The 16,921-nt window shown below is 46.5% G+C and overlaps 1 protein-coding gene across 1 annotated transcript in view; it reads right to left on the bottom strand.

The window, feature by feature from the left end:
• Positions 1-16,921, bottom strand: part of DPYSL5 (dihydropyrimidinase like 5) — a 96,821-nt gene that overhangs the window by 20,222 nt on the left and 59,678 nt on the right. The window contains exons 3-6 of the mRNA XM_055326911.1: positions 5,571-5,729; positions 3,047-3,226; positions 2,144-2,212; positions 139-183 (exon numbers count right to left, since the gene is read on the bottom strand). Coding sequence (XP_055182886.1) covers positions 139-183; positions 2,144-2,212; positions 3,047-3,226; positions 5,571-5,729 — 453 coding nt within the window. The remainder of the gene's footprint in view (positions 1-138; positions 184-2,143; positions 2,213-3,046; positions 3,227-5,570; positions 5,730-16,921) is intronic.

Raw genomic sequence — 16,921 nt, 5'->3', positions numbered from 1 at the left:
CAAGCAGTTTTGAGGTCCTGAGAGTCAGGAATGATGTTGGCAGCCAGGACAGAATGGGACTCCGCTGTGTAGACAGAAGATTCTGGTTTCTGAACCTAGAGTCGAGAATGGTTTCAGGGGCAGGTGGGGTCTACTTACCCTGTTTGCAATGGTGATGACTCGGTGAGTGGCTTCAGCTTCCAGCTGTTAGAAACAAAGGACAGGAAGAAAACAAGCCTCACTATCTCTTCCAAGCAAGCCCACATCTGCTCGGGAGCCCACTTTGTCCAAAGTGTTGGTACATCGAACACAGAGTTGGAAGGGTCAACAGCACCCATAGGGGCTGCATCACAGGAGCACCAAGCTCCAAGCACTCTGCTCGCCCTGAGGGAATCCGAGAACTTAGTATCCCCAGCACATCCTTTTGGGATGCTACTCGGGCCTTAAATAAAAGGCAAGGAAACAAAAGCAAAGGGAAACCTAGAGTCCCATCTCTCCATGCTTTCTGATGTATTGTCTCCACAGCCACACAGCGCGGTAGCAAAGAACAATCCTAATATCAGGCTGGAAATTAGCCTAGACCAGGGTTTCTGAACCTCAGTACTATAAACATTCTGAGTCCAGTAATTCTTGGAGGTAGGGGCTGTCTGGGCACCCTGGGATCCTCAAGCAGCATCCCTCACCTCTACCCACTAGATGCCAGCAGTACCATCCCCAGGTGGGACAACCAAAAACGTCACTAGGCATTGCTGAGTGTCCTCTGGAGAGCAAAATCTCCCCCGGCGTGGAGACTTTAACCAGCAGATGATGTCAGTGATGGCTCATGCTATTAATACCCTACAGTCAAAGCCTTGCTCTTGCCCTCCTATAAGTGAACAAAGCCCAGTCCTGTGACCACCGCCCACTCCTGTTCTCACAGGCACACTCAGGGCCTTGCCCGACTGATGGCAGTGCCATCACATCCTGTCTCTGCTGTCTCTGGATCCTTGTGCCTCGTGAACATCCAGCCAGCATTCTGCACGGAAGGCTTTGAAGAAATGGGAAATAGCTTTCTCCTCACGAATGGCAGAGGATATCTGAATAGGGTCACAGGACAAGAAGGCACTATTTGTCCAATGTGATCCCGCCAGAGCAGAATTCTTTAGTGGGGGGGGGGGCTATGGGGGATGTGGGTGGATGCCCTGCAAAACTGCACAAGGACAAAACCACAGGGCAGAAGGATGGTGGGGCTTTTCATTACCATTGCCGTGGGTCATGGGGTAATAAGGGGCAGGGAGCATGGACACCTGTGTGCCTCTGGTTGTTGGTGGGAAGCATCTGAAGTTTTCCTCAGATGCTCAAAAGGATCTCATTCCAAAAACGTTGACTCACTCACTGGCTTATAGCCTGGAATTTCTTTTAACACATGAAGGTCCGGGCAGCCCGGGTGGCTCAGTGGTTTAGCACCGCTTTTGACCCAGGGCGTGATCCTGGGGATCCGGGATTGAGTCCCACATCAGGCTCCCTGCATGGAGCCTGCTTCTCCCTCTGCCTATGTCTGCCTCTCTCTCTCTCTCTCTGTCTCTCTCATGAATAAATAAATAAAATCGTTAAAAAAAAAAACACACACACATGAAGGTCCTTTCACTCTGTCTCCCCACTGCCCATTCAATTTTGGGGAAAGCAGCCCCTGCTGTGCTCACATTGTCTCCCTCAGATCCCTGAAATCAGAATTAAATCAGATGGGTCTGGTTTCCCCCCAAATGTCATTCCCAAGGAAGTCCAAAGCCTTTGGCTCAGGGCATGATCCCAGGGTCCTGGGATCGAGTCCTACATCGGGCTCCCCACAGGGAGCCTGCTTCTCTGTCTGCCTATGTCTCTGCTTCTCTCTGTGTGCTCTCATGAGTAAATAAATAAAATCTTAGAAAAAAAAGATTCTATGAATCCAGGGATGTCTGGGTGGCTCAGTGGTTGAGCATCTGCCTTTGGCTCAGGGCATGATCCTGGAGTCCGGATCGAGTCCCACATCAGGTTCCCTGCAGGGAGCCTGCTTCTCTCTATGTCTATATCTCTGCCTCTCTCTCTCTCTGTGTCTCTCATGAATAAATAAATAATTTAAAAAAAAGAAAGATTCTATGAACCCATAGGAAAGAAGCTGACAAAAGGCACAGAAAATTTTCCTCACCTCCTCTGGGCGGCTGATTTCGATTCCTTCTGGGCCCGTGATACCCAAATCTAGCGCTTCCTTGGCACCCTGAATAAAAGACAGAAAATTGAATGATACAAGAAAATCACAAACCCCAGGGACTCTCAAATATGTTGGACAGAGCCCATTGCAATAGACTTGGTATTTTTCTCACCTCTGTAGTATTCATCTCCCAAAGAGGGCAGAATCAGTACAGGGCTCCCTTGCAGTAAGACTCTCCTAGGTCTCACCTCCTTAAGGATGGAATATATTTTTTCCTCTTAAAATTACAGTTCTGTATCTAACCAGCAAGTTTGGGACGTGAAAGACGATTGGACTGAAAGTCAGAACTGCCCCACTGAAGTCTAGTCAAGTCTCTAGCTTCCAGCCACATCTAGATGAACCCTTTCCAAGTATCCTATTTAAGATCCAGGAGCACAAAGGGACTCATCTATCAGTGAGTAGACCGCTAATAATATCCCAGCCCTTCTGGAGGGCGGATGGTAACAGGAAAGCAGAGAGCTGACTCTCATTTATTCTGATGTCAAATCTCCTTAAAATATTTCTTAGAGGTGCTTCAAATTCTTTTGCTATAATGGAATTTAAATATCATATTAGAACTAAGACATTATCTAAGACTTAGAAACCATTTTGTACTGTGAAGAGTTGTTTTTTTTGTTGTTGTTGTTTTTACAGATAGTAGACAAGTTTGGATTTTCTGATTAAGATTTGTCATCTGTGGGGTTGTCAACATCTTGCACTTTCTTTTATAACTTATTTTGTCTGAACAAAATTGTGAGATGGGTGATGGGTGGTCAGGAATCTCCCCCCCACCCAGACCCAGTTATCTGTATTGGCACCCCAGCACCCCTCCTCCATATTCTCTATTCTCTATTGCCTTGCCTCGGCCACGAGCTCCCCATTCTCAGCATGGACTCGGGGGATCGCTCCAATGTCCTTGCAAGCATGCAACACTTGATACAGCTCGCTGTCCCGAAGCATATACAAGTCTTTGTAGGTCATGAACATCTGGAAGGAGTTGACACCCTTCTCTCTTACCAGTGTCTCCATTTCTGCTTTCACCTAGAGCAAAATGCAAAGGCAATGCCACGTGAGTACAGATGTTCAAGAGGCTGGCTGGCAGATGCTGGCTCAGGATGGAGATGTGGGCCTTATGACCACCAGCAACCTCACAGTATCATCTCACTTTTCACCCACCCCACAGGCTGCTGTGAGGTCATGTGAGCAAGCAGATGCAGAAGTACTTTGAAAATTGTCAAGTATGACACACATATAGGAACTTTATTGTTACTGTCCAGGCATGTTTCTGCTATTCCGTAGGCTTGTCCTATGTTTCTGACTCCAAGTTAGCCTTATTCATAAATGCACTAACACCTTTTTACTCTCAGGGCTTGTGCCCTCTGCCCCCTTAATAAATATGCACAATTCAGTAGAATAATGCTAAAAATCCTGAGACCCAAGGTGCCTGGCTGGCTCAGTCAGTGGAGCATGCAACTCTTCTTGATCTTGGGGTTGTGGGTTCGAGCCCCAGGTCAGGCTTGGAGATTGCCTAAAAGTAAAATTAAACAAAGAAACCCAATCTTGAGACTCTGGGGAAAATCTAATTTAGGAATATGATCAAAGCTACATGAATAAGGAGTTTCATCCCAACGTTACCTATATTAGGAAAAAACTGGAAGCAACATTGGTCTGACAATAGGAATATAAATTGAGGTTTATTTCGTTGATAGGACATTAGGTAGCCACCACACTGATGGTCATGAAGACCATGCAGCCAAACCAAAAATGCTCACATTGAGTAAAAGAGTTACTATGTAAAAAAAGCACATATGAAGAAAAGACTGGAAGGAAATAAGCTAAAACAATAGTGGTTGTGTTGGAGTGACCAGATGATGGGCTTCTTTTCTATTTTTAAAATCTTCAGTTAGAAAGAAATTATTTGATAATAACAAAAAAAAGAATTTGAAATTCTAGATGTGTGGAAGTCCCCACAACCTCTGGGGACCTAAGGATGGCTGGCCTGGCTTCAGTGTGGCTGAGAACTGGAATGGATGCTCTATTCCAGGCCAACTCCAGGTGGAGGGAATAGAGAGGCTCCAGGTAGGGTCATCCACCCAGGAGGGTGTCCAAAATAAACAAAACCCTCACCTGAGATAAGGGCTGACTGATATTTAGGGTGGTCTGTGCCTTTACCCAATACCAGGAGGGAGGTCTTCATGGTGTGAGGCTTGGAGGGGTCCGAGCTTTTCAGAAGGACCAGGTGAGAAATAACAGAGGAGACTGGGTGAGCTCCACACTCACAGCTAAAACCCAAGGGCAGAAGTACCTGAGGCTTTTAATTACCATCTGAGAAGGGAGTCAGGCCCTGTAGACCAGTCTCTAGAGCTGAAGAACTTTGTAAAATGTCTTAATGCTTATTGTTTTTGTTTTTTGTTTTTTTATTTATTTATTTTTGTTTGTTTTTTTAAAAGTAGACGATGTTATGCGCAAAGTGGGGTATGAACTCAGGATCCTGAGATCAAGAGCCACACGCTCTATTGACTGGGCCAGCCAGGTGCCCCAGTGCTTATTTATTTTTCTGATTCTAGGGCACCCACGGAGTACCGGCACATGGTGATTAACACGGAATTGATAAAAGAATGAGCATCCAGACTGCTTCCCTGGGATAACAAGCAGTAAAAGTCCAGAAGTGAAACAAAATATAAACGCTTGTCTATTTGTTTTGGGGAAGAGCAAGGAAGTGGGAATCAGGGAAAGGGGACTGGACTCTGGCCCTGAGGCCTGGAGCAGTGGAAGGACAGGAAAGCCAGAGGGCCACAGCGGCTGAAGCGAGAAACGGCTCAGCGGGAGCCAGCCTCAGCATGTGCCAGGAGCAGCCTCACGGTCCTCAGAGCAGGAGCTGGGCCCCCCAGCAAAGAAGTAGCCCAGTCCATTTGTACCAGGCAGCAATAAGCCAGTCAGTATCGGACCCTCTGTTCTGTTCTGAGCCCTCAGGACCAAGCTGTCACTTCCAGCATGACAATGAGCCTGACTCTTGCCAAGCCCACTATTCAGCAGCAGCCACTTTAGGGGTCAGCGGCGCTTACTGTAAAGTATTCCGTCAAATGCTTAAAAGAGTTGCTGCTGTGGTCTGAGCAAGGACTCAGCGCTCTCCACACCTCTGGTCTTAGGCCCTCTGTGTCTGCTGGAAAACTGGTCCTTTAAATTAAGCAGAATGAGTCTTCTGGTCCTCTTGCGGAACCATGTGTTTTTTCTCTTGGCATTTGGGGGAGTTGGGATGGTGGTGGTGCGGGTCCCACACTTTTGGGAGAGCACCCCACCCTAGCTGACTCTGACCAAATGGCGCCTGTGCCTGTTCTAAAAAGAACATTCATTCTTCTTTTGGGATTCCACCCAGCACCATTACCTTGGGTGCCCACCAGGTGATCCCCACGTGCAGGGCATAGTCACAGCAGACCTTGGGGTCCGCCAGACCCCGGCACTTCTCATAGGCATCCACAAGGGAGGTTTCCTTATCAGGCAGGACGTGGCCGATGACCATGGTGGTGCCTCCAACTAGTGCTGCCTGCAGGAGACGGGAAAAGCAGTCTCATTACATCCCTTCCCACAGCCAAGTCACCAATGCAAAGACACACAGAGTCCTTGGGTGGACATTCAGGACAACCACAGACCCTATCAAGCAAGAGGCTGTGAGTCTCCAGTGCAGCAATGCTTGGGAAATTGTAAGGAGCTGGACATACAGGAGCCAGTAACCTTTATCACCACTGTGGATCCAGCACAAACCCACTTCTTCCTTGTCATGGGTTCTAGCTCAGTGCTTTGGAAAAAACACTTAGTGTGTTACCCCAGCCTGAGGCCAGCCTTTCTTTTCCAGACTCCCCTCCTCCCACACCCAATGATTTTAGCCAATGTGAATATAGAGACAACACAACCAAATGTTTGATGTAACAAAATGTCTATATATAATTATTTAGTTATCCAGATGTATTTAAATCCTAATGAATAAAATGTTAATTTGGATATATCATTTTGTTTTATTCACTCATATTTCATGAAACGATTTTATTCCAAGTTTTCATGTGCACCTTCCACATGGGAGTTCTTTGTCTTCAGTTTTTCCAAGCATGTTGAGTTCATTTCCATTTATCTTGTTTGAGATCGAGTACTTTTTAGGTCACTGTATGGTTTATCAATGAAAAATTACCCTATTCACAATCTCCACAAGATACCACTTAAAAAGAAATCGTTAAAAAGCCTCATTTGTGATAAAAAAAAAAAAGCATAGCTCCAGGAATAATTACTAAATCTGTATTAAAGATTCACCTCGCCCATGCATACTTTTTTAACAACCAATTTGGTCGGCTGACCTGCACAAACTTCCAGAATGAGCATTGACCAAAGACTATTCCTGGCTAATGTTGTTCCCAAACAAAACTTCATCAAAACAGAATAATCAAGAGAGGGCTCTGCTACTTTCTGTATGCTGTGATAGAGGGTGACTCTTTTTTTTCCCAATGAGTAGAAGTTTAGACAAAACCCATCCTTCTATTTGGGTCCTGACAGTAATTTGGATCAGCCTAAGTTTGAGTCCTCGTTCACCACCTCCCAGCTGGATAATCTCAGCCACATTATTTAACGTCTCTGAGATGCTTTACCTATAATAGCTATCATAATAGTTACTTAGCCTCTCTAAGCTTTACCTAAATTAGTTCCCTGGCTGGTTAGTTGGGAAAATCAAGTGAAATGTCTTTAATAAAGTGGACTGAGTGAAGTCTGTCCTTATGCGTGCATTTAATTATCCAGACTTTGGCTGTTTATCTCTGTTTTCTGTAGAGGAAGAAAACGGGACAATGAAATTGTTTTAATGATTTCATGCTTCTCCAGTCACAGTCAAATCCTAAATCACAAATCAGAAACACTGCTGGGGGTTGGGGAACTGAAAAAAGTTAATTTAGTGGTCAAAGAATTAAAATGAAAACTCTTGCAGCATGGATTTCTCATGCTGATGTTGGCTGGGCCATGTCGGGAGGGCAGGAGTCCGACTTCTTGCATGGCTTAAAGCCACCAACAGAGGGCGGTGGTTCTGCGGTACACAGCGAGGGAAATGGGATGGGGGTGCAGGGAAATGAGAAGGGGAAGAGCAGCAGATTGTAGCTTTACTCGCTGGTTTCTATTTGTGATCTGGCTGGATGTGCTGGGCTGATTCATCCTTACAGCAGGTGGTTGTACTCTATTCTTCCCTGAAATGCATTTCTTGCCTTTACATGTAGACACAGGGGGTATCAGATATTGATATTTCATACACTAAATTGTTTTTATTTTATACACTTGTTTTACTGGTTCTAGATTGTCTTCCTCTACATCCCACTCAGTAGGTCTTTAGCCTTGGATAGAAAAAGAGGGACCTGGAAACAGCTGGAAACAGGATAATAAGAGAGCTGATACTGTTCTTAAGATCTGTGGGTCCTAGAGCTAGAGGAGAAAAGGAGGTCCCTATGCTAAATCTCTAAGTGGTTAAAAGTTACAGATCAAGCTAACTGTCAAACAGAATACATTCTATCCTCTTACCACTCTAACAAATATATGGCCGAGAAGGCCAGGCCTGAATTTAGAGCTCTTGGAGTCTTTGCAGCTCTGAGCTACATTATATGGGATGTTAACCTTCAGCCTTTGCAGCTGCCCCCTGCCCACATCCCTGATCCTGGGTTCATCCTGCAGCCTGCAGGTCTAAGATCTGCTCACTCCCTGCAAAATGCTACCCTTGGACCCAGGCATGCACACACAGGTAGTCTGGTTCCCAGCAGAAGAGATTCAAGCTTGCATAGGACCTGGAAGTGCTCAGGACCATTTACTAAGAAAGTCCAGGGACCCTGAGTCTAGAAGAGGACAGTGGGCTCTGGGTAGACACGACCCCTCTTGCCTGAACCTAAGGACAGTAACTGAAGAGTTCTGGTAGGTGTCACTGGATGGTGGTGCTGACTTTCTCACTTATTGGCTGGAATCCAGGGCCAGCTGTGTGCTCACTCTACACCTAACCTCCTGGGGGCCCAGAGAAGATCTGGTAGCAATGGATGTGAGAGCACCTGTAAGCTGGGAAGAGCCACATAAATATCTGGACTAATTATTTCTGCTATTACCTCAGGCCTCAAAGCACAAGTTTAACAGGATCAGCAAAGATTCAGGAGCCCAGACCAAATGCTGGATGTACAAGTATGTACAAGCACTTGTTGCCTCTCAGGCAAGATATATACAGAGCTGGCTTTTTTTTTTAAGATTTTATTTATTTATTCATGAGAAACACAAAGAGAGGCAGAGATGGAGGCAGAGGGAGAAGCAGGTTCCATGCGGGGAGCCCGATGCGGGACTTGATCCCAGGATCTCGGGATCACTCCCCGAGCCAAAGGCAGATGCTCAACCGCTGAGCCACCCAGGCGTCCCCAGAACTGGCTTTTAAAATATGTACAGTTCCAACCCACGGGATGAATGCTGACAAGCTCTGTCTTCCTTGGAATGTGATATCACAGATGTGACAGACCTTTTTACTGTCATCCCACACAGAAACAGCCTTGTAGAAATCAACAGAGAGCATGACCCAATCCTGTTCCTGAGGCTTTCAAAATGATTATGTTTACAAGTATGGGACTGCGTGACTGCTGAACGTTCCTGGCTTTATGCAAAAATGATGTTGGTTAAGCAAGCTGTGGACAATGTTTAATGGAAGTCAACAGAAATGATGTTCATGGAGTCTAAGTCATAACATGGAAAAAGGGTGATACTATATATAATGAGCGAAAAAGGCAGGATTCAATATGTGTGCCCAAGATGCTGAGAAGTATGTTTAAACACACAGGCACCCACACAAGGAAAAACATGGGAGGAAATATACCAAAACATTAACAAGGACTGTTTTGAGTGATGAGAATCTGAGTTATTTAGTTTCTCTAGTTTTCTGACATCTATTTAATAGACATTATTTATAATATTTATTTTATTTTATTTTTTTAATTTTTTTTAAAAATTTATTTATTTATGATAGTCACACAGAGAGAGAGAGAGAGGCAGAGACACAGGCAGAGGGAGAAGCAGGCTCCATGCACCGGGAGCCCGATATGGGATTCGATCCCGGATCTCCAGGATCGCGCCCTGAGCCAAAGGCAGGCGCCAAACCGCTGCGCCACCCAGGGATCCCTATAATATCTATTTTAAACAGAAATTGAGAAGAAGGTAAAAATTATTTAAAATTTAGTTAACCACGTGGGGCGCCTGGGTGGCTTAGTTGGTTATGTGTCTGACTCTTGGTTTCAGCTCAGATCATGATCTCAGGGTCCTGGGGTCAAGCCCCATTGGGCTCCCCACTCAGCGGGGAGTCTGCTTGAGAGTGTCTCTCTCTCTCTCTCTCTCTCTCTGTCCTTCTGCCCCTCCTTGCAGCCCCCCACATGTTCTCTCTCTCTCAAAACAAATAATAAATCCTTAAAAAAATTTAGTTAACCATGCTTATGTGTTCAAAATACTTTCTTCTGAAAATTATGAAATATTTCAACCATAAAAAATTATAGAAAATACTACAACACATAGCATGAACTCACTAGTCAAACATAACAGATTTAACATTTTTCGCTGTTTTAAAAAAAAAACATTAAAAAAAAAGGGGGGCACCTGGGTGGCTCAGTTGGTTGAGTGTCTGCTTTTGGCATCCTGGGATGGAGCCCCACATCTGGTTCTCTGCTCAGCGGAGAGCCTGCTTCTCCCTCTCCCTCTGCCTGCTGCTCTGCCTACTTATGTGCACTCTCTCTCAAATAAATAAAAATCTTAAAAAAAAAAAAAAAAGGGATCCCTGGGTGGCGCAGCGGTTTGGCGCCTGCCTTTGGCCCAGGGCGCGATCCTGGAGACCCGGGTTCGACTCCCACATCGGGCTCCCGGTGCATGGAGCCTGCTTCTCCCTCTGCCTGTGTCACTGCCTCTCTCTCTCTCTGTGACTGTCATAAATAAATAAATAAAAATTAAAAAAAAAAAAAAGGGAATCCCTGGGTGGCTCAGCGGTTCAGCGCCTGCCTTTGGCCCAGGGTGTGATCCTGGAGTCCCAGGATCGAGTCCCACATCGGGCTCCCGGCATGGAGCCTGCTTCTCCCTCTATGTCTCTGCCTGTCTCTGCCTCCTCTCTCTCTCTCTATCATGAATGAATAAATAAATAAAATCTTAAAAAAAAAAAAAAAAGAAATACAAGCAATCCAACCAAAGCCCTCCGTCCTGTTCTCTCTCCCCCTCCCCAGAGGTTGACATATAAATTGCCCTAAAAATATATAAATCTATATTTTATGCTTTTACTATGGTTTGTCTTGTTAATTTAAAAAATCTACACAAATGGTATCCTACTGTCCATACTTTTTTGCAACTTGCTTTTTTAAAAAACTCAATATCTTTAAGATCTATTTCATTCATTTTAATTAATTAATTAATTAATTAATTAATTATATGAATGCTCTTCCACGTAGGTGTTTAACTCTGAGTTCATGGACATTTACCACCACACATGGTGCTTGAGTATTCCTGCTCATACGTGTACAGTGCCCATATGGAGGCAGAAGTTGCCAGGAAGTGGATGTGTAGCTTAGTGGTGCAAGCACACCTCCAACTCTTACTACATGAGCCCAGGAGTTAACTACAGAGTTAATAGTGGATAACTTAATAGTGGATAAATGGACATTGGGACCATCTGTTTAATCAACAGACACAGCATTATTATACACATTTGGCAGGAGATGAAACATAAGTATTTCAAAGGGTTACCATGATTTGTTTTTGACATTTGTGATCTTCTGCTGGGTGAATCTGGATTTATTTGATGCCCAGTAATGTCACCTCCATTTGCTTCCTAATACAACACAATATACTTATTGGTAATCCACTTTCCAGGCATAAACTTGGGCAGAACTTGTACTGAAACTCAACCTACACCTGATAGAAATGTCACCTTCATGCTTTAGAAGTTCAGACCACTGCGGGGCACACAGGGTCTCCATAGGGACCAGGGCCATGCTCAGAAAGCTGGAAAGAAATTTCAGAAAAATATGATTTATTTGCTGACATCACAGTGTTGGAGAGAACAGTGTATTGGCCCTTCCTGCCTCTGTCAAGACAAGGCTCTCTGGAGAGTCACTTACCATCTTCTGCCTTGCTGCAGCTTGAATCACGTTTTGTTGGGTTCCCAGTAGCAATGGTTTTTAAAAATCTTCCAATTCCACACTCTCCATCCCTTGCCTCTGCCCTGCAACCCTTCCCCCAAAGCAGCAGCTTGTTCCAAGGTGGAACAACAGGTCAAGGCACAAACTTTGTGCTCTGCTATTGAGAAGGCACTTGAGCCAGAGCGAATCTGTGGGGTTTCTCACTGGGGAAGAGGGAGGGGCTTCCTGGAGCATATTTTCCTACAGGGCATAGACAAGGGGGTTTGTGTTGGAGGAGGTGATGGGAATAAAAAAGCAGGATCTGCTACTACCTAGGCCTATCAACCAGGGGCAACTCAATCTTTAAAAATGGAATGCTCTAGCACTGAGAATCAAATAACAAGTATTTGGATGTGTTTTGTAGACTAGTGAGCGCGATGCAAACATTTCCACATTTTCTAATGCAGCTGGGAAAGGCAACACTGGTTCAGCTAGATCTGCTTATCTTGGAATTGCTGAACTAGTTCTTTTGCTTTGCACATTAAAATTATCTTCTATCTTTTATTCACAATCTCCCAAAGTACAAGAGAAAAAAAATCACTAGCTTGGTGGTTTCTCTCTTGCTCCGAGTAACTTCCTTCACCATCAAGGATCTGTTGGATTCTTAAAGGCCCTCTGGAGAGCCAGCTCTGAAGCACCACAGTGTCTTGGGACTTGAGAAACTTACCAAAACAAGGACCTGAGCATTTCATCAAATGGGATGACACATGTATGGTGCTTAGAGCCATGCCTGGCACTTGGTCAGTATCTTTCTCATCCTGAAACACAAGTTCACCAGCCATGGGCAGCTTTTTGGGCACATGGTCTGTGGGGTCTCCCAGTTCCCTGCATGTAGAGAGGCTCTCCTGTTTGGGATTTAATGATTTGCTGTCATCATGTTAAAATTCTTCATAATTTTTTAACAAGGAGTCCCACATTTTTATTGACTAGCTACACTTGCCTAATCGAGGGTCATCTGGCTCTTAACAGGCTTACACTGAACTTCACCACCAATTCAGAAAGCTCACACTGGGGGCTCAGGACACTGACTCTCTGACAATTCCATTTCAGGCAAGTTGAGTGCAGACCACTGCTCCAGTCTCCTTTGGAGTCACTCCCATTCCTGTCTATCAATTGCCTCCTTTCTCTGAGGAAAACAAAAACAAAAACAAAAACAAAAACAAAACAAACAAAAAATTTAAAAACCACCCCTAATATTTCTGCAGGGTATCCCACTGCTGTGCGATCAGCTCCCTGGGGCCACCCTTTCTGTCCCTGTGGCTATACAGACAGCTCTCAAGTCTTTTCCTTACCCAAAATTTACAGCCTATTGAGCTCATCCTGCAGCTGAATGGCTTTCTCTAAATTGTATATTTGCAATTAATTGCACTCCCAAACTTCCTTTTACTCTCCACTCTTACCTTCTGGGTCCATGGCCTCTCCCACATCATCTGGAGGCCTGGTCGCACGTCTGACCTCGCCATGCTCTTACTCTTAGCATTACCAACATAGCTAAAACTCACACTACATTCTTTGAATTTTCTTTCTTTCTCTCTCTCTCCCTTTATTTTTTAAACTATTTCATTTATTTATTCATGAGAGGCACAGAGAGAGAGGCAGAGACACAGGCAGTAGGAGAAGCAGGCTCCATGCAGGGAGCCCGGACGTGGGACTCGATCCCGGGATTCCAGGATCAGGCCCTGGGCTGAAGGCGGCACTAAACCGCTGAGCCACCCAGGGTGCCCTCTCTTTTTCTTTTTAAAGATTTTATCCATCTATTTGACAGAGAGAGAGAAAGAGAGGGAGAGAGAGAGCACAAGCAGGGGGAGGGGCAGGAAGAGGGAGAGGGAGCAGCAGACTCCCTGCCGAGCAGGCAGCCCAACTCAGAACTCAATCCCAGGATCTCGGAACCATGAGCTGAGCCGAAGGCAGAAGCTCAACCTACTGAGCCACCCAGGCACCCCGATTTTTTTAATTTTCTGCAGAGGAAAACAGGCAACCTTCAATCCACAATATATTTTGGGAAAAGGACATTTTCCTCAACTTACCCTGCCCGCCATTTGCAAGCATATTAATGTTATATTTAGAGGCAAAATAGTATAGTGACAAGAATCAGGCAGATCCAGGTTTAGATTCTAACTCCATCACTTACTTGTAAGAACATGGGCAAGTTGTGTAATCTTTGAGCTCCATTTCCTCATTTGTAAGATGATGATAATAATATATACCCATGGCGTTACTCTAACTACATGAGATAATGCATGTAAAGCACTTAGCACAGTGTCTGCACATAGTAGGAGCCCAATAAATAGTAGTGTTTATTGGCAATATGTATAGTCTGTAGGTAGTATTAATGTACACACCATGTGCCCTCTACTACATGTACCAGATGCTCCAGAAGAAGCAAGAAATACAAACATCTTAGGTACTGAGAGTGATTGGCAAACAGGACAAGAAAAAGGTTCATTTTTAATAGAAATGACTTCAACGTACTATGAGAGTACAAGGCATCAAAAGTGACGTTCCTCTTGGGGTGCCTGGGTGGCTCGATCAGTTAAGTATCTGCCTTCGGGTCAGGCTGTGATCTCAGGGGTCCTGGGTGGGCTCCCTGCTCAGCGGGGAGCCTGCTTCTCTCTCTCCCTCTACCCCTCCCCTTGCTCGTGAGCTCATGCCCTCTCAAGTAAATAGATAAAATCTTAAAAAAAAAAAAAAAAAGGTAACATTCCTCTTGGTGGCAGCATCAAGTGCAAAAGGCCAAAGGAAGAGAAGGACATACTGGATAGGCAGCTTAAGAGCTGGCAGGTGGGCAAGACAGTGTGGGCAAAGTCAGGAGCACAGCAGATCTGTTTAGTTTGGGCTGAGGCAGGTCTAATTAGTACCAAACTCTGAGGACCTTGCTGAACACGGATTGCATCTGGTTGGCAAAGGTTTGCAACTTGTGTGCTACAGAGGTGGTGGTCCTGAGGGAGGGGCACAGTTCCAGAGGGGACGTGGGGCCTCACCCCCCTCCCTGGACAGCAGGCTCCGGAGCAGAGGAAGAATGTGAAGGCTGACTTCCAATACCCTGGCTCTGGAGTGCCAACTGCACTGTGACGGCCCTGCATTTGGGGACAGGGATGGGAGGGACAAGTGTGAAAGCTGTTTCTCAGAAGAAGCAGCAGCAGCCAGGTTTGATGCTGGAAGGGAAGGTGGTGTAAATAATGAGGGAGGTTTCATGCTTGCGTGGCTGAGAAAACAGTATGAGGAGAGGGAAAGGAGTTTTTGTTCGTGCTAAGATAGAGCCGATCGGGGGCCATCCAAGTGGAGACGAGCATGATTAATGATAACCAACACCCACTGAGCCTGTGCTCTGTGCCCCTTGAACTGCTACAACGACCCTGTGAAATAGGTACATTACTGTCCCCGTTGCTCCCATGAGGCAACTGAGGGTTGATCTTCATATCTATCAGGCTGGGAGGGACCCCTCTTCCCATCCATTCAAGAGGGGCGAGGAATCGAGAAAGGAGGAGATGATCAGAGGGTGCCTGGACCCTTGGTTCCAGACCTCTTAGCAAAACAGGAAATGGGAGTCAAATTCCCAGGGGCAAGGTTTGGAAAAATTAGAAGTGTGGCACTAAGCCCACACTCCTACGGGAGTTGCATGCAGAATCAGCTAGAGAGGGCTGGGCTCAGGAAGCTGGCAGAGGGCATGCAGAGGAAGCAGCCCGGGAGAGCTGAGGGAGTGGGGAGTCCAGAGGGCAGGGACGGCTGACGAAGGGTCCAGGCAGAGATCCAGCATGCCAATAAAGGGGGAGGCATCTCAGGGCTGGCCCGGAGTTTGGCTGGGGCTTAGAGTGACATTTGCATTTTTCTGTTTGTTAGCAGTGTGGGGGGACAATATCTCTGGTGGGAGAAGCCGGGACTCTGCAGCCTGGCAGACCCAGACCAGAGTTCTTCCTGTATCGCCTGTGGCCTTGGGTGAGCCAGCTCTGGCCTGAGAGGATGGGGGTGCCGTTCCTGGGGGGAGGGATCGCTGAGCGGGAAGAAGGGTTGTGGTGGACGTGCTGAGTTTGGGGGAGGCACACAGAGGTGTCTGAGCTGTAGCTCTAACAGCGGAATCATGGGTAACAGGTCACCTGGGGAGGCAAGGTGAGTAGGAGGAGGTGACCTGAGATAGGGCTCTGAGCTGCACACAGAGGACTGAGACGAAGATAAGACGAGGAAGAACACTGGGAAGGATAGCCAAGAGGTGGGAGGAAGACCAGGCTGGCCGGAGGTTATGGGAGAAGCAAGCCCTCCTACCAGGGCAAGAAACTCCCTGGCTCACCGGCTTCTAGAAGATGGGAGCTGCCCTAAAGGCTAAATGCCCGCCCCCCCCATCCCAACCTTGGGAGGCCTGAATGCCCCCTCCCCAGAAGTGACCAGGGCAGTTTGGGGGGTCTCAGGGCCAGTGAACAAACATCTGCTCAGGAAGCCCTGACGTAAGCCTGTCTGGCGCTGGCTCAACAGGTGGACTCGGGGCGCGCATAGCACCACCACCAGCGCGAGCGCTCTGCGAAGGGCCAGAGGGTCTGAGGTTCCATGTGAAGTCCTCATCTCCCCGCCTCCCTTCAGCCTCAGCAATAAAGAGCAGGCCTCACACCCCCCGTTGCAAGGAGCAGGCGGGTCATGCACCAGGTCAGGAGGCTGGCAACAGCTTTTCTCCTCCTTCCCCTTCTGTCTCAAATTCCTAAGTATAAAGGGGGTGCTGATTCTCTTGGAGGGGAGGGGGTGCTGCTCATGCAGCAGTGCTGGCAGCAGCACCCAGCACCAGAACCACCCAGCCGGCCTCATGTGCAGGGAAGGACGGTTCCTGAGCTCTGGGAGTCTCACCCCTGGAGGTACCCAAGGCAGCAGAGTCACCCCTATTACCTCATGGCCTTTGGATGAAACTAGACCCAGAAAGAATCTCCCAGAGAGCTGCACCCCAGCCCAAGCACCAAGTCCCTTCCTCCCACAATGCAGGGTGTGCTCCAGGAGAGGGTCAGCTGCACAGCAAAGTACTTCCCTCAACAAGTCTTCACAACAGGGGCACCTGGGTGGCTCAGTGGTTGAGCATCTGCCTTTGGCTCAGGTTGTGATTCCAGGATCCTGGGATTGAGTCCCGCATTGGGATCCCCACAGGGAGCCTGCTTCTCCCTCTGCCTATGTCTCTGCCTCTGTGTGTGTGTCTCTCATGAATAAATAAATAAAATCTTAAAAAAAAAAAAAGTCTTCACAACCACCTCTTGCCACAGAGGTTTTTATACCTTAGTTTCTTAGAGCTGGGCCAAGACTGGGAACTAGGTATTTTTACTCCAAATCCCATACTCTTCTGTAAATGCTAAGAACACATCTGATACCTATAAAATAGTAACTAAGCCCAAAACCTCATAGCCTGGGGTGATCTCACCATGCCTCAGGGTTTCCTAGAGGGAATACTTAAAATAGACAACTGATAAGGAAGTATATACATCAGCCCTAACATTTTCTGGCTTCCGGAACTAGGAATACGTGGATACCAACTGGAGGGAGAATGTAAAAGCACGCATGAGATGAT

The sequence above is a fragment of the Nyctereutes procyonoides genome, unplaced genomic scaffold (genome assembly GCF_905146905.1).
Source record: "Nyctereutes procyonoides isolate TBG_1078 unplaced genomic scaffold, NYPRO_anot_genome, whole genome shotgun sequence".
NCBI classification, from domain to species: domain Eukaryota; kingdom Metazoa; phylum Chordata; class Mammalia; order Carnivora; family Canidae; genus Nyctereutes; species Nyctereutes procyonoides.
The sequence above is the reverse complement of the archived record's forward strand: the minus strand, read 5'-3'. Positions and strand labels throughout refer to the sequence as shown.